We start from the raw sequence: 21,820 nt of genomic DNA on the forward strand, positions 1-21,820 counted from the left end.
AATATTCCTCAAAAGTTAATAGGAAAACAAAAACAAAATTTTTAAAATGCACCAAAGATGTGAACAAAAACAGAAGACAGAAGATATATGAATAGAAAATAATCACATAAAAAGATGCCCAACATCATTAATTATTAGGAAAATGCAAGTTAAGACACACTGAGATACTACTAAGCACCAATTACTATGTTTAAGATTAAAAACATTACAATACCAATTACTGGCAAAGAGGTAGAAACTGGAACTCCCATAAACTGATGGGAATATAAAATGGTGCAACCAGTTTGGAAAACACTTTGACAGTTTCTTATTTTTTTTGCTTTGAACTTTGAATTTAAAATAATTTCCAACTTACATAAAATTTTCGAGAGTCATTCAAAGAGCTCATATATCCTTCACCTAAATTCTCCAATGTTCAACATTCTCCATTTGATTTAGCATCATCTCTCTTCTTTTTCCTGAATCATTTGGGAGCTAACTACATATTTAATACGTCACTGCCCCCTTAATGCTGCATTGGAAATTTCCTAATAAGGAAGACACTTTTCTACATGACAACAGTACAACAAAGTCGGGGAATCAACAGTGGTATAATACTGCCATCTAATCCACAGACTCCTTTCAAATTTTGCTGTTTGTTTTAATTATATATTTTATAGGTCCAGCATCCAGTATAGATTCTAATTTTATACAATGGAAATATTTGAACATAGATTAGGTATTAAATGATGCTAAGAAATTGTTAATTTTTTTTTTAAGAGACAAGGTCTTACTCTGTTGCCCAGATTGGAGTGCAATGGTGCAATCATAGCTCACTGCAGCCTTGGACTCCTCGGCTCAAGCAATCCTCCCACTCAGCCTCCTGAGGGTGGGACTACATGTCACCTTGTCCAGCTAATTTTTTATTTTATTTTTTGTAGAGATGTAGCCTCGCTATGTTGCCCAGGCTGGTCTCAAACTCCTGGCCTCAAGTGATCCTCCAGCTTGTGCTGGGATTACAGGTGTGAGCCACTGTACCTGGCCAAATGGTTACATTTTTAGGGTATAAGGTTAGTAATATGTTATGTTGGTTCCTTTTCTAGTTAGAGATATATACTTAGGTATTTATTTTTTAAAATGATATGATTGAGATTTAAAAAAAAAAACACTCCTGAGGGATGGAGAGAAGAGATGAAATAAAATTGACAAAATATCTATAGTTGTTGAAGCTGGATGATGAGTACAGAGGAGTTTATTTCTAAGTATGTTTGACATTTTCATAAATATAGGTTTAAAAAAATTTTTTTAAAGACCAATAGAGAAATGGAATAATTTTAAGGATTAGAGTGCAATGGCCATATTTGCAATTTGGAAACATTACTCTGGCTGCAATAGGAAGAATAGCTTAATGTGGGGCAAGAATGAAGACAGTGACTAATTAAGAGAGCTATTGAAGTAACCCAGGGAATTGGTGACTGTAGCCTGAACTAAGTTAGTGGCAATGGGTTAGAGTGTAGTGGATGGACAGAAGTGGCGACTATTTGGATGTGAGTTGAGAGAAAGGGAATTCAGAATCACACTCAGTTGGATGGTGCCATTTGCCTAGTCAGAGATCACTGGAGAAGGAACAGGTCTCCAGCAGAGGGAAGATGATGATTTAAATTGGCCTTGGGTCAAGCTAGTGCATTTGTGTTATCTGGCCAGAACTGAGTGGATAGATGGAAGCAAGGAATTTACACAATCATTATTTAGTGAACAGTGGAGGAGTAAGCAAGGCAGACAGAAGAAACGTCACTTAAACCTAACTTGGATTAGTACAATAGGATTATTCTAAATGGACATGCAGCATTAGTAAGTTACTGAAGATGAAGTGCAATAACTATGTCTGGGTAGACAGGTTATTTTTTAAACTTGAAAAACGACGACTTGAGGCAGGATATAACACAAAGACTCCCTAAACTCACACTGAGTGAACTGGGAAGGGAACATAATTCTCTTCATGGGAAGGTAGCTCATAAAGATGCCTGAGTGGAAAGACAGTTTTCAGTTGAATTTGCAAGGTGACAGTGGAGGTCCCCAAAGCTGGGGAATGTAGGGACAGAGAACATAATGAGGGTGTTGAATCTGTGGCTCAGAGAATAAGTTTGGGGGTACTAAAGTGGGAGGAAGGAGGGTGGGGGGGGTCACAATTTTTACTCCCAGTAGTCTTGTTCTGGGAAGGTACAAGGTGAAACTAGAAGTGACTTCAGAACCCATCCACATCTGCCCTTTAAGAGTTTCCCGGCCGGGCGTGGTGGTTCATGCCTGTAATCCCAGCACTTTGGGAGACTGAGGCGGGCGGATCACAAGGTCAGGAGCTCGAGAACATCTTGGCCAATATGGTGAAACACCATCTCTACTAAAAATAGAAAAATTAGCCGGGCGTGGTGGTGCGTGCCTGTAGTCCCAGCTACTCTGGAGGCTGAGGTAGGAGAATCGCGTGAACCCCGGAGGCGGAGGTTGCAGTGAGCCGAGATCGCGCCACTGCACTCCAGCCTGGGGAACAAGAGCCGAAACTCTGCCAAAAAAAAAAAAAAAGAGTTTCCCTCACTAGCCATGCCAGGGTGCAGAAGTTCCAGCAAGCACTTCTGTTAAAGATACTTGTTTCGTGAAAACTATACAGTGTGGCGTTTTCATTCCTATCTGTGTGATTCATTTCTTAGGTTCGTGGAGTTCCTTTGCTCCCCTTCCCCCAGCAGGATGTGGGCAAAGCTGTCCCCCTGCCTTCTTCCTTCGCCAGGGCTTCTGGAGCCTCCCGAGCTAGCTCCAGGCGCGGAGCTCCGCCCACGGCCCGTCCCGCGAGCCTAGCCCTGCCCGGCAGCGCCGAGCCCCGCCCACGAGTCCGTCTCCCGCGCGGAGTCCCGCCCACAGCCCGTCCCCGGCGCGGAACCCCGCCCACGAGGCCGTTTCCAGCGCGGAGCCCCGCCCATAGCCCGTCCCCACCGCGGAGCCCCGCCCCGCAGGCTGCCGGGGGCCCACCGCCGCCCAGGCAAGGCCGCCCTGCTTTGGGCGCAGCGCTGCCATGGCTGGGGGCCGTGGGGCCCCCGGACGCGGCCGGGACGAGCCTCCGGAGAGCTACCCGCAACGACAGGACCACGAGCTACAGGCCCTGGAGGCCATCTACGGCGCGGACTTCCAAGACCTGCGGCCGGACGCTTGCGGACCGGTAGGAACGTGGCTTGTCAGGCCCGGGCTGGCGTGCCCTGGCCTCCCCGGGCCCTGGGCCAAAGCCCGGACACCTCCAGATTGGGCCGCCCCTTTAGGATCCTGCAGTCTTTTCATCCCTCAGGTTCCACCCGTGCTCACTTTAGTCCTTGCACCTCTGCAGCTGGTCTCCAGAACCCCACCTAGGCCGAATTCTTCTACAGCCCTTTCCCCATGACTTCCCCAGAGGAATCCCCCTGGATTCCTCTCTCTTACCTGGCACTGCTTCTTATTCCTGCCTACATCCCATAGCATAACTGCCTCCTTCCAACCTTGTCCTTTTTCCCCTCTGAATGCCCTCGCGGATGATACAACAGCACATTCATAAGCGCCAGTTGCTACTTTGTTCTGAGAACGCTTTTTGGGCACTCGCACAGGCCTTACGTCCTCAATCAGAATTCTCAAGTCTCATCCATGCATTCAAATCTGCATGCCACATAATTCCCGCTGTACTCCCCCAGCATCCTCACTGTGTTTTCCGGTACGGAGGAACTTTCCATACCTCTGCACCTTCCTCTAAGACATTTAGCTCAGAATATAGCACACATTCATCTTAGCTGTAGTGGAGAGAGGGTTCTAGACTGAGTCTAGAGAAGGAGTGTCCAATCTTTTGGCTTCCCTGGGCCACACACAAAATACACTAACACTAAGGATAGCTGATGACGTAAAAAAAAAAAAAATTCGCAAAAAAACCTCAATGTTTTAAGAAAGTTTACGAATGTGTGTTGGGCCACATTCAAAGCGGCCCATGGGCCTCGGGTTGGACCAGCTCGCTCTAGCTCTAGATCTTTTAAAATGGCATTTTGTTTAAAATATTATTTTGCCTTTTTATCTGGAAATTAAGGCACGTTATAAAGTATTTATACTGACAGTTTTTTCACCATCCTTGAAGAGTTTATCTACCAAACTATTTCTGAATATTATCATATTATCATTTAAAACATACTTCTAACTTCATCTGCTTTTTTTTTTCTTTCTTTCTTTTTGAGACAGGATCTTGCTATGTCGCCCAGGCTGGAGTGCAGGGGCATGATCACGAGGCTCACCGCAGCCTATTCTCAAACAATCCTTCTGCCTCAGCCTGTCAAGTAGCTGGGACTACAGGCACATGCCGCTACACCTGGTTAATTTTTTAAATTTTTTGTAGAGACAGAGTCTTGCTCTGTTGCCCGGGCTGGTATCAAGTTCCTGAGCTCATGCAATCCTCTCACCTTGGCCTCTGAAAGTGCTGGGATTACAGGTGTGGGCCACCACGCCTGGCCTCTTCATCTACTTTTAGCTCTGGCATTTCATAACATCTGCTTTATCTACACATCCAGGATTTCCTCAAGAAATACCATCTTCTGGAGCTATCAGGGCAAAATGTTCTCTCTCAAACTCAGGGTGCTTCTTCCTTCATTAAATATTTGTTTTAGGTGTTAGGAATACGGTTGTGGGCAAAACAGACAAAAATCCTTGCCCTCAGGGAGCTTACTTTTCTAATGCTTAATAACATGAAGTTATTTTTAACCTGAAATAGTAAAAATATAAATTATTCCCCTTAACATGACAGAGAAGTTGGTGACTGGGTAACTTCTATGTTCCCAAACCTTGAGAATCAGGAAGTAGGCCCAAGAAGCAGCCAAAATAGGTGTCTCAAAGTGTACACGGGACTCAACACAAAGCCCCTAAGGCTTCATTCTGAACTAGTTTGTTTACTTTATACAAGCTTAGTTGTCTGCTCCTAGGGCTGCAGAAAAATGGAAGAGAAAAAGCAACTTCTTTTAGGTAGGGATATTGATAACCCCAAGAATTTATAGCTGGTGGCTTTCATAACAAGATGGAATACTAGACAAAGCAAAGCAAAAACTATAGAAGGCAGGCAGAAGAATTTAAATAGCTGTCTGTGGCCTATTGTACGCAGGGCAAATGGCCTCAACACATTCATAGGCCTTGCAGGCAAATAATTGATGGTCTCAAGGATGAATCAGAGTTTAGTCATTCAACAAGCACTTATTATCACCTATTATTTGCCAGGGAAAAGTGATGCAGGTCCAGAATCCTTTATCCAAAACTCTTCACTGAGAGGGAGTTTCTCTCTGTCACCCAGGCTGGAGTGCGGTGGTGCAATCTCGGCTCACTGCAACCTCCACTTCCCAGGTTCAAGCGATTCTTGTGCCTCAGCCTCCCGAGCAGCTGGGATTACGGGTGCCTGCCTCCACACCTGGCTAATTTTTGTATTTTTAGTAGAGATGGAGTTTCATTATGTTGGCCAGGCTGGTCTCGAACTCCTGACCTCAAGTGATCCTCCCGCCTCACCTCCCAAAGTGCTGGGATTACAGGTGTGAGCCACCATGCCCAGCCTTTTATCCACAACTCTTGAGACTTGATGGGTTTCAGAATTCAGAAGTGCTTCTGTTCACGTTTATGTGTGCACATTCCACACATTACCTAATATCTTCCTCAGTGTCTGGGGCAGCATCGAAAATCAAACACAATGAAACATAGAAATACTCAAATTTCACACTGATCAGATAAACACTATTACTAACCTCACATCAGTTCAGGCTAAATTTGCTGCCAATAAATTCAGGTTATATTTTTTTTCAACTTCTTTTAGTGGGGATGTGTTGTAGTATAAATTTCAGTTTAGTAGCATATGTATATCATTTATAAATAACATTTTGAGGTGCATGCTAAAAACTTTTGCATTTGTAAAAAGTTTAGACACTGCTAGTTTAAAGTATCTATAATTTATAGATAGTTACAAATTACTAACTTATTTTGGCTAGCTTTCCACAACAGCAAAAGGTCTGCTCATTTATAATTTGATAGCTTTTGGAAACATCCCTCCAAAAAACTTGCTTCAATCCGTGGATCCCCCAGTAGTGTATGGTGGTGTTTGTTTTCCTTTATCTTCAACAATACTATATATGGTAGACTTTTTCATCTTTGCCACATAAATGAAACATATCTCATTTTAATTTTTATTTATTTAGAAATTATCTAGAACACCTTTGTTTACAAACCATTGATTTTTCTTTTTCTGTGAACTGCTCATACTCTTTGGTTTATTTTTCCACTCTGTGGTCCATTTTCTTATTTATTTATAAGAGTTAAATATCTTAAGAAAATTAGCATTTTGGGTCATATAATGCATATATTTTTCTCCTAATCATATGCATTTATTTAGGTAATTTATGTGATTTAAAAAATGTTAATAGAGTCAAAATGACCTATTTTTTTGTTTTATGGTCCCTGTGGGGTGTTTTTTTCCCTTCTGTTCCAATGTTACTAAAAACCGAATTCTTCAAAGTTTACTTTTAACTTGTTCGTGATTTCGTTTTTAAATTTTCATCAAATAAAGATGTAAGTAGGTTTTTTTTTAAGTTCTTCATTCCATCGAAGTATGGGCCTAGGCCACCTCCCCGTGTGCATCCCTTCTCCTCCAGCTAGGCAGCTAGACAAATATGGGCAATTGAATTTTTCAGTGTCTTCCACTCATTTGAAATGCCATTCCTACAAGCCCAGTGCCTGGTAAAACAAACAAAAAACTTTCAAAAATTGTTATTGAATGAAATAATTCTCAAAAGTATTTTGAGTCTCTTTTTTTCCTTGTCTGGAATGCTTAGTCTCTGGCTTGTCTCAGCTTCAATGCTACATCCTCAGATAGTTCTTCTTTGATAACCACATTTAGGTATATACCCTCATACCCCAAGTCATTTGCTAAGGAGAGCATCACGTCATCTCTTCATCAGCACTCTCTAAACTTGTACTTACATGTTTATTATGTTTGTTTTCCCCCACCAGACTGAAGTTCCATGAGAGCTGGAACCATATCTGTGTTCTCACCTCTGTGGACTAAGCACAGTACCTGACACGAGTCAGTGCTTAACAAATGTGGGTGATGGATGTGTGATGGGTGAATGAGTGAATGAAAGGCCTGTGGACCAAAGAGTGCTTAACCCTCCCCGGGACCACATTCGCAGAATTATGCTTTATGGAAGGACCCACACATTTATCAAGGATTATTATAAAGCCATATAAGAACTGATCTTACAAATTTTGTACACATAGTAGAAGAGAACAGTGTTTATTATATGGTACTCCATGTAAGGTTCACATTATAAATTTCTGTTAGAATTTAGTGTTGCTAAGTACTTTGCTTCCCTAAAATAATTTTTAGGCTTTCTCTTTTCTGATTATACCATGTTTCTCTTTTTGCTCTGCCTGCCAGGACATTCAGAGAAAAAAATCAAGGCTCAATCCCAGAAACTTAGGATGGCATAATAAAAGAGTGGCTTATGGGAGGAGACAGGGTTTGGAGTCAAGGCTGGGTTTGAATCCCACAGTCCCTGTGTATCTGTGGGCAAGAATGTAAAACTCCCTGAGCCTGAGCTTCTGTATCTGTAAAATGGAGATGGCACCTGCCTTGTAAAGTTGGTAAGGTGCCTGGACCATGGGAGCGCTCAGCCGTTGTTTTTTCTCTCAGACTCCTCTTTTTCATTATATACATATAATATGAACTACTTCAAATCCACTTTGGAAAAAGTGTATCTAAATTGAAGAACAAGGGTATTTGGTGATTTTTGGAAAGCAGTTGATTGAAAACATATGCAATTCTTTCCTTGTCAAGGGTTTTCATTTGTTAATATCTCAGTATTCAGATCTCAATTCAAATCTCCCCTGCTCGAAGAGTCGTTCCCTGACCTACCTGTCTAGATATCTTCTCCTCGCCCACCACTCTGTCCCTCTACTCTGCTTTGTTTTCTTAACAGCACTCATCACTGTTTGAAATCACTCGTCTTCTAGTTTGTATCAGCTGGTTGGGACTGTGTCTATTTACCCCTGAACTCCCAGGTTCCAGGAGAGCACCCAGGCATAATAACTCAGTAACATCTGAATGAATGGAAGCTGAGTGGAACATTTTGGTTCATTCCTTAGACAACTTAAAAAAGGAAAATGCATTTTCTCTGGCTCAGGTTTTGTTTTTAAATCATGCTTTTGGAAAGTATGCCAGATTATCTATGTAAAATATAATTACAAATATTTTTAAAGTAGAACTTATGATCTAAAATGATCATTATCTTAATCATTAATGATTGGCTCTACAGCTATGAAAAAATTTTTTTTTGTTTTTCCTCTTTTAGGTCAAAAAGCCCCCTGAAATCAATTTAGTTTTGTACCCTCAAGGCCTAACCGGTGAAGAAGTATATGTAAAAGTGGATTTGAGGGTTAAATGCCCACCTACCTATCCAGATGTGTGAGTACATTTATAAATAGCTTTGATGTAGTTTCAGTTTTCTGTTCTGACAACATAGAAACAGATTGAAATTAGTAGTATTTTCTCCTTCCTGCTCCCATTCCACATAAAATTTCATTTCCTCTATTTCAACAAAACTACATCAGCAGTAGATGTTTTCATGAAACCTGTCTCATTTTAAGCCTGTTCATAGTTATAGAATTGTCACTACAGATACTAATATTTGCCCAGTGACTATTTTGCTTCCTCTGATGTGTTAACTTTTGTTTATTTATTTCTTCATAAGTTAGGAAGAGGAAAAATTTGGAAGAAAACAATAAAGGCATGGTGACTGTTGAAAGCACTTGCATAGTTAGAGTGTGGCTGGTATTAGAAATTCAGCAAGTCTGTGCCTCAGATGACCTTTCGCTGCCTAGAGTGAGGGAGAGTATTTGGACTGTCCTGCCTCTCAGTGGGGCACTGCTGGCAAGTGTCCATCGTGCGGGGCTGTGCTATGCACTGCAGGACACTTAGCATCCCTGGCCTCCACCCACCAATGCCACGAGTGTCCTCCAGGCATTGAAACAACCAAATAACCTACATATTTCCAAACTGCCCCTGAAGGTGATGTCACCTCTGGTTGAGAATCACTAGTTACAGCCAAAGTGTTAGCCATCAGCACTTAAGCATGTCTATTTGGTGTAATCTTTCCTCACACATCCCACATGGAGAGGTGGGTTGGCCTGGATGGTGTTAAGTAGTTTGAACTTATTGTATAGGGAACCAGTGAAGGTTTTTGAGACGGAAAGGGACAAGTAAAAGGAAACTCTGCTTTACACAGTGGGTGGTAAATTTATGGAATTTATTATCCTAAGAAGTGATGGGAAGGATATGAAAAGACAGATAGGTCAAAATTGAGCTCCTTGAAGTCAGTAACCATTCTTGGCCCCCAAAACTGTACTGAGAGTATTATAGTAGGTATACTGTACATACTATAAAATATTAATTAATGAAACATTAATTATAAAACATTAATGAAAAAGATAATTAAAAATTTATGAAAGGAAATTAAGACAGTGCCTCTCTAGGTTTGTTTTTTTTTCCTGACACCAAATACATGATGCCTTTTCTGATACCATGTGGGTGTCCAATAGTTCAGTTCAATTCTGACACTATCTGTAGTTAGCATAGACCCCATAGATTAAGGACTAGTTCCACAAGATTGCCTCCATTTCTGTTGCTAGTTGCAAGTCCCAGTACTTCTGACCATTTATAGCCAGTATTTTTAACTGGCTATAAATTTAGGGGTTTCCACCACCCCCTCCTAAGTTGCGATAATTGCTAGAATGCGTCACAGAACTGTTTCTGTGAGTTACATTTACCAGTTTGTTGTAAAGGATACAGCTCTGGAATAGCCACATGGAAGAATTATGAAGGGTAACCTTGTTACCCTCTGTGTGTGGGAAGAGGCACAGAGCTCCCATACCCTCTCCAGGCATGGCACCCTCCCAGCACCTCCCTGTGTTCTTCAACCAAGAATCTCCCTGAACCCTGTCGTTTAGGGGTTTTTATGGAGGTTTCATTATGTAGAGATGATTGATTAATTAAATCTTTGGCCACTAGTGATTGAACTTGATCTTCAGCCCCCTAGTCCTACCCAAAGGTCTAGGATGGGGCTGAGATTTCTCACCCTGTAATCAAGGCTTGGTTTTTCTGGTGACCAGTCCTGATCCTGAAGCTATGCAGGTACTGACCAGAGTTCCCTCATGAGCACTAACTCCAGTATGGTTGGAAGGGGTTTGTTATGAAAAACATAAGATGCTCCTCTCACCCCTGTTGCTCAGGAAATTCCAAGGGTGATAGGATCTCTGTGCCAGGAACAGGGGTCAAAGATCAAATATATATATTTTTATTATACCATAGCCTCAAGAATTCAAAGTGTTTATTCTTGAAAAATCAAAATAAATAAAAAGTTATAAGTGCTATAATGTTATACATATATAAGTGCTAAAATATTAATTATAGCATTATTTGTGAAAGTAAAGAAATTGGAAGCAATCTAAATGTCAAACACTAGAGCGAGGTTTCTCCACCTCGGCACTACTGACATGTTAGCCGATAACTCTTTGTTGTGGGGGCCTTCCTGGGCATCGTGGGATATTTAGTAGCATCCCTGACCTCTGTCTGCTAGATATCGGGAGTACATTTCTCCCCAGGTAGTGGCAACCAAAAAAAGTCTCCAGATGTTAACAGATATCCCCTGGGCCAAAATCACCCCTGGTCAAGAATCATGGCACTAGATAACTATTCAGGTAAATCTTAATGTGTCCACTTGATAAAAATATTATGCTATGATTGTTTTTAACATGGAAATGCTTATAAAAAGTTAAAAAGCAAACATAATATCAGCTACATAAACTATGAATTATATGGCAAGGAAATAAAGAGAACATTAGAATTGTTTTTGAAGTTTAATTAACATCATTGATGAATTTTTCACCATGCTGTTAATATTGCTATATTATGATTATTTATTTTTTAAATTATGACAAAAAGCTTAATTTGGGGTAATATTCTTATCCTTTTGAATATGGTACAGGAAAACATTGCTTTTCTGCAGAATAGTCCTGGATGCCACTGTGAGAGACAGACTCTCAGGTTAGATTCTGGAATTCTGGAAATTTCAGCCCCATCCCAGACCTTTGGGGAGGAATTCTAGAAATTTCAGCCCCATCTCAGCTCTTTGGGGAGGAATCTAACCCAGGATTCCATACATAGACTTAGGACTGTATGGTTTGTTTTTGTATTCTTTCCCTCTCATATAGACTACTTTCTCTCAGATTTCTATCTATAGAAATAGATAATGATCCTAGCACCCTATCATACTGAAGCACTGAGAGAACACATAGATAAGTGCATACTCAAGACTTCATGGGGTTAAATGCCGTGAATTACTCAGAAATGCTTGGTAAAAAGTGATGAGTCATCATCTCTTCAGTAAAATTAAATAACTCCTATTTAATCTCAGAGAGTTGTTATTGGATATTTATTGGTTGGGAATAAAATGAAACCCGAGGGGTGGTTGTGTAATGTCCTTGAGTTGAAAATGTTGACTTAGATGAGGTCTAGGCAGAGTTGCAGAGAGTGTGCATGACTAGATGTATTTATACACAAGAAGTGAGCATTTCCACCTTGTTTCGATCAGAATGAGTGATTGGGATGCAGCAGTGTGTTGTGGAAATGCTAGAGGGATCACCAGGGCTCCATCTCACCTAGTTATTCTTGTCCTGCTTTATGCTAGAGCACACCTGAGTGCAGAGCACTTGGCCTTGCCAGTGAGTTGTCAGAGCTAGGTTAATTCTCATTGGCTGCAAGCTAGGGTAGAGAATTACCATACAAAGGAGCACATGGTTAACTTACTAGGCTAGAGTCAGCCGCAGAACTGGAATGATTTTTTTTTTTTTTTTAAGGTGAAGAACTCAGAGTTAGGGATCCAGGGCAAATCACAGGAAATAAATAGTAATTGATGTTGGGAAATTTTAATCAGATTTTAAAGCTGAAATTAGATACAGGGGTCAAGCCCAGTAAGTCTGACAGCCCACACAGAGGGCTTTGGCCACCCACTTCTTCCCTGTAGGATGCAGGTGACTCCACTGTGTCAACTGGAGTTGCAGGGATATGGTTGAAGTCCCTTTGAGATTTAGGGCCTCGGGCCGAGAGTGCTTTCAATTTAGCAAATATTAATGCAAACAGTCTATACTTTCTGGAGTAACTCTTTTTTTTTTTTTTTTTTTGCCTTTTCCAGAGTTCCTGAAATAGAGTTAAAAAATGCCAAAGGTCTATCAAATGAAAGTGTTAATTTGTTAAAATCTCGCCTAGAAGAACTGGCCAAGAAACACTGTGGGGAGGTAAGATTTGTTAAACTGGCATTAAAAGAAGACAGTAAACTTCCCCACTGCACCTCAAATCCAATTTTGAGTAGCATGTTTTGTGTTTTATTGGTTCTACAAAAGGGAACATTGTGATTTTTATTTATTTAATAGGATTAATGAAATTTGTAGTCTATAGATGGTATTATTGATGCTGAAGAATGTTTCTGAAAACTGCTGGGCATGGTGGCTCACACTTATAATTCCAGCACTTTGGGAGGCTGAGGTGGGAGGATCACTTGAGCCCAGAAGTTTGAGACCAGCCTGAGCAAAATGGTGAGCTCCTGTCTCTAAAAAAATTCACCGGGTGTGGTGGTGTATGCCTATAGTGCAAGCTACTCAGGAGGCTGAGGTGGGAGAATTGCGTGAGCCCAGGAGTTTGAGGTTACAGTGAGCCATGATCACACTCCTTCACTCCAGCCTGGGCCATAGAGCAAGACCCTCTCTCTTAAAAAAAAAAAAAGAATTTTTCTGAAAACAGTTGATGTGAACCCAGCCATACTTTTTGTACACTTTGGATCTGGCATCATGACTTGATCTTGACTTGAACCTTTTTGTTGGAAAATGTGGCAGACAAGCAATTTCTGACCACCTCTCCCCTTTGCATATCAGAGGAATTTGTTGTTTCCTTTCTCAATAATTAGAGACACACTCTACTCCTTTAATGTCTGTCATATACCTAAGCATTTACACTGAGTGCAGTACTCATTCTTTTTTAATCTTCTGAACATTAGGATCTACATATGAGTTCTCTCTTGGGTGGCACAACTCTCTGTGGAAGGCAAGACTAAGTGTCTTCTGGAGGCAGAGTATGACTGTGCTTTCCTTAGGCCAGACCAATTCCCTTGAAGTGTAACGCTTCTTTGCCTCACTTTTGTGTAAAATTACTCAGTGTTTTTGCCTGGCAGCTTATGCTTAACAATCCCTTTATGTGAACACTGAGAAGAGATGCCCTGGGCTTCCGTGTCTATTTAAGACTTTTATTAGAGATAACCAAAGATAACCATTCACCTCACAGAAAGTAACTGGACAGATTTTTACTTGCTTTTCATAACACAATGAGTCATAGTACAGTCCATGGAATGCCTTTTAGCTGTAAAAATTGTGTCCATTTAAGTTGCTGCTTCCAAGAACTTCAGTGATTGATGAGATTTAGAAAGCGAATGTAGAAAGGCCTGGATAAAAAACTAGGCCTTGGGAATGATTCCAAAGTTCTTTCTAGTATAAGGGGACTCCGGTGTCTAACTGAAAAGTAATGCGAAGTTATATGGAAAATTCAGCTACGGAGAAACCTCTGGTTCTTGGATTTTTGATTTGTGATTTAAATTTTTTTTTTTTTTTTGTGACAGACAAAGTCTCACCATCTTGCCCAGGCTGGTCCCAAACTCCTGGCTCAAGCAGTCGTCCTACCTCGGCCTCCCAAAGTGCTAAGATTACAGGCCTGAGCCACCACACCCAGCCTGATTTAAATTTTTATTTTGAGATAATTATATATTTATATATACCTCTTACCCAGTTTGCCCCAACAGTAACAGTTTGCTGCACTGTAGTACAATGTCATAACCAGGATATTGACATTGATACAATCAAGATACAGAATAGTGTTCTCACCACAAGGATCTCTCATGTTCCCCTTCTGCAGCCACCCACTAAACTCCACCCTCTCCACATCTGCATTGCTCCTTGGGTCCTAAGGCCCTAGCCAGTTTGCCTTCTACTCTTTACCTTTCAGGGTCATCTTACGCTAGTTTTATATGTAATGTCTGGGGTTTTTTAGTTGTATTTGGTAGGAGGAATAGGAAAAAGTAGGCATACTCCATCTTCCCAGAAGTGGAAGTCCTGATTTGTGATTTTTAATATTTACTATGTTCGCAGTAACTAGTAAGAGTCCCATGCCTTTCCTGTCAGTTCCACTACAGCTGCCTTTTGTGAAGGGAACATGTCCTGATTATTAAAAGAGGCAGAAACTATTAAAGACATACTAGTTTTGTATACCGATGTTTATAGCAGCATTATTCACAAAAACCAAAAGGTGGAAACAACCCGGTGTCCATTGACAGGTGAATGGATAAACAAAATGTGGTATATACATATAAGGGAATATTATTCAACCTTAATAAGGAAGGAGATTCTGACACACGCTACAAAATGAATGAACCTTGAGGACGTTATGCTAAGTGAAAGAAGCTGGTAACAAAAAGACAAATACTATATGCTTCCACTTACGTGAGGTACCTTGAGTAGTCAAGTTCACAGAGGCGGAAAGTAGAACAGTGGTTGCTAGGAGCTGTGGGGAGGGGAGAATGGAAAGTTATTTAATGAGTACAGTTTGAGAAGAAGAAAAAGTTCTGGAAATGGATGATGGAGATGGTTGTACAACAATGTGAATGTACTTAATGCTACTGAACATACATTTAATGGTTAAAATAGTAAATATGCTGTGTACATTTTGCCACAATTTAAAAAACACAGGCATACCTCTAATTGTGCTTTACTTTATTACATTTCACAAATTATTGTGTTTTTTTACAAATGGAAGATTTGTGGCAACCCTGCATTAAGCAAGTCTATCAGTGTCATTTTTCCAAACAGCGTGTGCTCACTTCATGTCTCTGTGTCACATCTTGGTAGTTTTCACAATGTTTCAACTTCTCATTATTATTATATCTGTTTTGATGATCTGTTATCCATGATCTTTGATGTTACTATTGTAATTTGGGGCACCACAGACTGTGCCCATGTAAGACAGCAAAGTTAATTGATCAATGTTGTGTGTGTTCTAACTACTGACCATCCATTCCCCTCTCTCCCTCCCTCTCTTCTTGGGCCTCCCTATTCCCTGGGACACAGCAATATTGATGTTAGGCCAATTAATAACCATACAATAGCCTTAAATGTTCAAATAAAAGGAAGAGTTGCATGTCTAGCTTTAAATCAAAAGCTAGAAATGATGAAGTTTAGTGAGGAAGGCTGTTGAAAGCCAAGATAGGCCAAAAGGCCTCTTACACTAAACAGTTAGCCAAGTTGTGAATGCAAAGGGAAAGTTCTTGAAGGAAAATAAAAGTGCTACTCCAGTGAACACATGAATGATAAGAAAGCAAAACAGCCTTATTGCTAATATGGAGAAAGTTTTAGTGGTTTGGAAAGAAGATCAAATTAGCCACCACATTCCCTTACGCCAAAGCATAATCCGGATCAAGGCCCTAACTCTCTTCAATTCTGTGAATGCTGAGAAGAGATGAGGGAGTTGAAGAAGAAAAGTTAAAAGGTAGCAGAGATTGGTTCATGAGGTTTAAGGAAAGAAGCCATCTTCATAACATAAAAGTGCAAGGTGAAGCAGCATGTGCTCATGAGGAAGCTTCGGCAAGTTATCCAGAAAACCTAAGATAATTGATGAAGGTAGCTACAGATTTTCAATGTAGGTGAAACAGTCTTATATGGAAGAAGGTGCCATATAGGATTTTCACAGCTAGAGAGGAGAAGTCAATGTGTGGCTTCAAAGCCTTATGAAAGGACAGACTGACTCGCTTGTTAGGAGCTAATACAGCTGCTGACTTTTCAAAAGTTGAGGCCAGTGCTCACTTACCATGCCCAAAGTTCTAGGACCCTTAAGAATTATGTTAAATCTCCTTTGCCTGTGCTCTATAAATGGAAAGGCAAATCCTGTATGATGGCATATCTGTTACAGCAGGGTTTGTTGAGTATTTTAAGACCATTGTTGAGACCTGCTGCCCTGAAAAAAAGATTCCCTTTAAAATATTATGGCTCATTGACAGCACACCTAGTCACCCAAGAACTCTGATGGAGATGTACAAGGAGATTAATGTTGTTTTCATGCCTCTTAACGCAACATCCATTCTGCAGCCCACAGATAAAGGAGTAATTTTGACTTTCAAGTATTATTATTTAAGAAATACATTTTACAAGCTTATAGCTGCCGTAGATAGTGATTCATTTGATCTGATGTATCTTAGCAAAGTAAATGGAAAACCTTCTAGAAAGGATTCACCATTCCAGATGCCATTAAATACATGATTCATGGAAGGGGGTCAAAATATCAACATGAACAGGAGTTTGGAATATGATTCTGACCCTCATGGATGACTTTGAGGGGTTCAAGACTTCACTGGAAGAAGTAATTGCAGAAGTGATGGAAATATCAAGAGGTCTATTACTAGAATTAGAAGTGGAGCCTGAAGATGTGACTGAATTGCTGCAACCTCATGATAAAACTTTAGCAGATTGTTAGTTGCCTCTTATAGATGAGGAGAGAAAGTGGTTTCTTGAGTGGTTCCTGAAGATGCTGTGAACATTGTTGAAATGACAATCGAGCATTTAGAATATTTCATAAACTTTGTTTTGAAGCAGCAGCAGGGTTGGAGAGGATTGACCCCAACTTTGAAAGAAGTTCAACTGTGACTCAAAGGCTATCAAACAGCATTGAATGCTACAGAGAAATCTTCCATGAAAGGAAGAGTCAATCGATGCAGCAACTTCATTGTTGTCTTCTTTTAAGAAATTGCTGCAACCACCCCAGCCTTCACCAGCCACCACCCTGATCAGTCAGCAGCCATCATCAAGACAAAACCCTCTGTCTGCAAAAAGATTATGACGTCCTGAAGGTTCAGATGATCATTAGCATTTTTTAGCAATAAAGTATTTTAAAATTAAGGTATATACATTGATTTCTACAGACATAATGCTATTTCACACTTAATAGACTACCATATAGTGTAAACATAACTTTTATATGCACTGGGAAATCAAAAACTTTGTGTGACTCGCTTTATTGTGACATTTGCTTTACTGAAGTGGTCTGGAACTGAACCTGCCATGTCTCAGAGGGCCGCCTGTGCTAGCGTTCATCTGAGTCGTCGTCATATAATGAGATTTGAATGGGTGTTAAACATGGGAAGGCACTGTGCAAATCACTCTTCTTGTTTATCTAAAATTTGTTTCCTTTAAGTCTAGAGTACTGGAAAGTCTAAAATAGACATAATCCTAAGAAATTTTTTTATTTTCAAGTAAAATAGAGTATAATTAGGTACTAAAGGATGGCATAGGGATTCATTGTGGTATGGCATTCACTGATACTTGCCTTTTAAAACTAGGAGTCATTATTTGAATGGAAATAAGTACTCAATACTCAAAAACAGCTTGTTCTTAAGCACTTCCAATCGCTTATGAATGATTTTTAATCTATACACAGCTCTTTGTCATGTAGAAGTAAACTTAAGTATAGTCTATTTCTTTGAATTTGTAAAGCCAAAGTTTATTTTTTTATTAATTTATTCAACAAATATTTATTGTCTGTGTACCATGTGTCAAGTGCTATTCCAGCACTGGGAAAACCACGGTGAGCAAACCACACCATGGGCTACACTGGGAAGGGAACAGACAGAAGGCAGTCAAATAACTGCACAACCAGCCAGGCATTTATAAGTGCCGTGAAGAAAATCAGGGTGAGGGGTCTAGAGAGTGTGACAGTGGAGTGGCTGTTCTTTACAAGGCATTCAGGAGAGGCCTCCAAGACTTGAGCAGAGGTCTGAGGGAGGCCAGTGAGCCCTGTAGCACCAGGGGAGTAGAAGGGAAGAGCCAGTTTGGAAAGTAGTTCTTTTCATCCAGTCTTAGAAGGTTTATCAGATTGATTTGTACAGAAAACTCTAGTAAAGTAAATAGAACAGCAAAAGAAAAACCCTCCACAGCTTGGCTCCTGCCTCCTTTTTGGTTTAGAAGTGGTTTCTCTTTGACATGATAGAAATTGCCTACTTTCCCCAGCTTTCCTTAGAAGAGCTTTTCTTAGAATAACCTGTCTCTTAGACTGTAGACTAGTGTTTTTGACTCTAAAGTGAAATATATCCAGTAAATGCCACAGCTTCTGGTGTAAGAAAAAATGCATTAACATCACCCAACAAGAGCTGGGCTTTCTTTGCATTTGCTCCCTGAGAGAAAGGCAGGATACCAAATGAACTAACTTTATATTTTTGTGTACAATGACTTCTATTATTATTTACCACCTGGTTAAGGCCCTTTAGAAACCTTTTCAAACGTATAATGAAAATAAGAATTTTAAAATTGCTTCATTGTAACTGAGAAAAAAAATCTCAATGTTATGTTCCTCATCTGCCAAAGGATTGGCACTCTACCTCTTTGGGGTTGGGTAACCAGTCAGGGAGGGTCTCAGAAACCTTCGTTTTATTGATTTATCAACCCAAGTATGACTTATGTCTCCTGCGGGTGAGGGAAAGGGGCTTCCTGTGTTCACATAAAGAATGTGTGAAAGGGAGACCTTTTTCTTCCACATTCTATCTGTGACTGCTTCCCTAAGTGGAAATAAAATACTTTCTAAGCATTTATCAGCTTCTTATTGACCAGTTACTAACAAGGAGATAATGAGGCCTTTAAATATTTGCCTCTGTACTCCCAATATTTTCAGTATGTTGGGTAGACAGATAAAGCTCTAATGTTAGCAATGAGTATTCTCTGCCCAACTCTCATTATGTAGACAGGTTTTCTAGTTGGGAAGGTGGCTTTTACTTTCATGCAGTCTTAAATGTTTTATCAGATTTATTTCTAAAGAAAAATATTTTATTGGATTTATTATAGAGAAAATGCCAATAAGTTGAATAGGTCTATAAAAGAAAAGTGAAGCTTTTTATTTACCTAGGTAATGATCTGTCTTGATAATAACACAATGCAATGGGCCCTTTAAAAGCTTTTTCCTGCTGTGATTCTATCATATACTGAATTCAGAATATGTCATATCAAAATGAATAATGGCATTCTAAGTGGGCCTCTGACTGCCGGGTTTGCTTTCCTGTTCTGTAGCCTCTCCTGTTTGGGCCTTCCCGTTATTTGATCATTTGTGGTTGATTTTTGTTTACATGTTTAGGTGATGATCTTTGAACTGGCTTACCATGTGCAGTCATTTCTCAGCGAGCATAACAAGCCCCCTCCCAAGTCTTTTCACGAAGAAATGCTGGAAAGGCGGGCTCAAGAGGAGCAGCAGAGGCTGTTGGAGGCCAAGCGGAAAGAAGAGCAGGAGGTGAGATGCCCTTGTCGATGTCTGTGTGCATGGCCAGCCTGGAGGATTGCAAACTATTGTAGGTTTTATCTGTCTCTGCCTACAAACTTATCTTTAAGTTTTGCTCAGCCTTTGATTCAAGAAAGGTAGACATATGTGAGAGTATGAAAAATATGAGTGATTCCCTCCTGACACATATCAGTACTGCCCCTTAGAGCCCTCAGTCCAGGTCTTAAAGAAATAAAAGAGAAGAGAAAAGAAGCTGTTTAACCAAACCACCTGTGGTCTTTTGGAGGGTGTACAGGAATTCACTGCATTTTAGAAGCTATTTTCTTCTTCCCTGTGTAAGACTAGTATCTCGTGCCCAAATGAGTAGCAAAAGCCAGAGAATAAGTTTTTTATTCAAACATTTAGATGTATATATTATCTTTGATTTAAAGGATTTTAAAAATAAGACAGTTTATATCTTTATGCAAACAGATTAAAGGAAGAATACAAAGATAAAATACCATTTGTATCTAAATGGTTACCATTTGTATTTTATAAACTCCTGTTTATATCCTATGCTGAGAGTCTAAACATTTGTTTAAATTCAAGTTTATTTAAATACAAATAGTTACCATTTGTATTTAAATCAAAGATAATATATATATCAAATGGTTACCATTTGTATTTTTCTTTAATCTGTTTGCATAAAGATATAAACTCTTATTTTAAAATCTTTTAAATTAAGGATAATATATGCATCTAAATTCCCCTTTTTGATTTTAATTTATTTTTCTAAATTTTTAAATTTTTTATTTGTTTTTTCTATTTAATCAACTTATCTAGAACTTACCTTGATTCAGGTTATAAAAAAAGCCTAAGTATATTTTTCTTAGACATTTTCCTAACACATTTATTAAATAATAATTCTTGAAGTGATTCATAATACTTTCTTTAAACTATATGTTTAAAAATAGTTTAATGTATTTTAATATTAATAGCAAACTTGCAAGAACTGCACAGAAGACAGATAACATTAAAAACATGTACTTGCATGTAGGACAACTCAGTTAGAAAAGTATACTGAGGCCAGTTGTGGTGTCTCATGCCTGTAATCCCAGGACTTTGGGAGGATGAGGCAGGTGGATCACTTGAGGCCAGGAGTTCGAGACCAGCCTAGCCAACATGGCGAAACTCTGCCTCTACTAAAAATACAAAAATTAGCCGGGTGTGGTGGCAGGCACCTGTAATCCCAGCCATTCAGGAGGCTGAGGCACGAGAATTGCTCGAACCCGGGAGGAGGAGGTTGCAGTGAGCCAATGCACTCCAGCCTGGGTGACAACTAGACTCTGTCTTCAAAAAAAAAGAAAAGAAAAATATAGTGAATGGGTGTAATCTACTGTATGATAAGAATGCTACAAACTGTTTAGTTGCCAGCAATAAAAAATGTACTTATTTTGATCCTTCTATAGTTCATAAGCTTGATGATTGGGTGTTCACACACATGTGAGATACGCCACCCGTGAACCTTGTTAGGACATCAGCACATTACCCGTCTGACATGAAAGCAAAAGAAAGAAAGAGAAGAATTTACTTTTTTTAAAAAAAATCCAAATACTGATATTATCCAGAAAAATATAACAGGTTTATCTATAATTATTAGAAAGTTGAACTGCCAAAACTTGTTCACTGAAACATTTTGATTTGCATTAATGCTTTACATCCCCCCATTTATATTAAAAATTCACACATGAATGAAAATAGAAAAACAGCCAATATGTGATTTCTGTCCCCTCTTTTTCAACTCATGGTCATATATGTAGGTACCTTTTGACCCCATGGGAAAAAAATATTTAACATTCAGAAGTATCAGGAATAATAAGAAGAGAATTTTTTTTTTTTTGGGAATGAAATTTCCCATCATAGTGGATTCTTTTTGTTTGTTTGTATGTTTGTTTGTTTTTGAGACAGACTTTCGCTCTTGTTGCCCCAGGCTGGAGTGCAATGGTGTGACCTCAGCTCACTGCAACCTCTGCCTCCTGGGTTCAATTGATTCTCCTGTCTCAGCCTCCCAAGTAGCTGGGATTACAGGCTTGAGCCACCACGCCTGACCCATAGTGGATTCTTAAGCACGCTCTCCATGTATGTGTCATGCTAGCTGGATATCTTTCAGCACAATTGTTACATGTTTGGCATGGGTAGATAGCATACAGGTTGGTGTTTTCAAAAAGGCCAACCAGATAGGCCTCACTTGCCTCCTGCAAAGCACCAATAGCTGCACTCTGGAAGCACAGATCTGTTTTAGAATCCTGAGCAATTTCTCTCACCAGATGCTGGAAGGGGAGTTTGCAAATCAGTTCAGTGGACTTGTGGTAACGTCTAATTTCACGGAATGCCACAGTACCAGGCCTGAAATGATCGGTTTCTTCAATCCTCCAG

General features: G+C 39.8%; 1 protein-coding gene and 1 non-coding gene across 5 annotated transcripts in view; both read left to right on the forward strand.

Annotated features, from left to right (window-relative positions):
• Positions 1–2,911: 2,911 nt before the first annotated feature.
• Positions 2,912–21,820, forward strand: part of EIF2AK4 (eukaryotic translation initiation factor 2 alpha kinase 4) — a 103,730-nt gene continuing 84,821 nt past the window's right edge. For 3 of the 4 annotated variants that reach the window (XM_054450907.2, XM_063652581.1, XM_054450906.2), the window contains exons 1-4: positions 2,965–3,184; positions 8,352–8,464; positions 12,249–12,351; positions 19,265–19,417. In XM_054450907.2, coding sequence (XP_054306882.1) covers positions 3,041–3,184; positions 8,352–8,464; positions 12,249–12,351; positions 19,265–19,417 — 513 coding nt within the window. In that variant the 5' untranslated portion in view covers positions 2,965–3,040. Of the gene's footprint in view, positions 3,185–8,351; positions 8,465–12,248; positions 12,352–19,264; positions 19,418–21,820 lie in introns of all 4 variants that reach the window. The other variant, XM_054450905.2, reaches the window with a different exon arrangement.
• On the forward strand, positions 20,842–20,943 carry LOC129014924 (small nucleolar RNA U13). The gene has a single exon (XR_008494443.1). It is a non-coding gene; the product is annotated as a small nucleolar RNA U13 (small nucleolar RNA).

The sequence above is a fragment of the Pongo pygmaeus genome, chromosome 16 (genome assembly GCF_028885625.2).
Source record: "Pongo pygmaeus isolate AG05252 chromosome 16, NHGRI_mPonPyg2-v2.0_pri, whole genome shotgun sequence".
Lineage (NCBI taxonomy): Eukaryota > Metazoa > Chordata > Mammalia > Primates > Hominidae > Pongo > Pongo pygmaeus.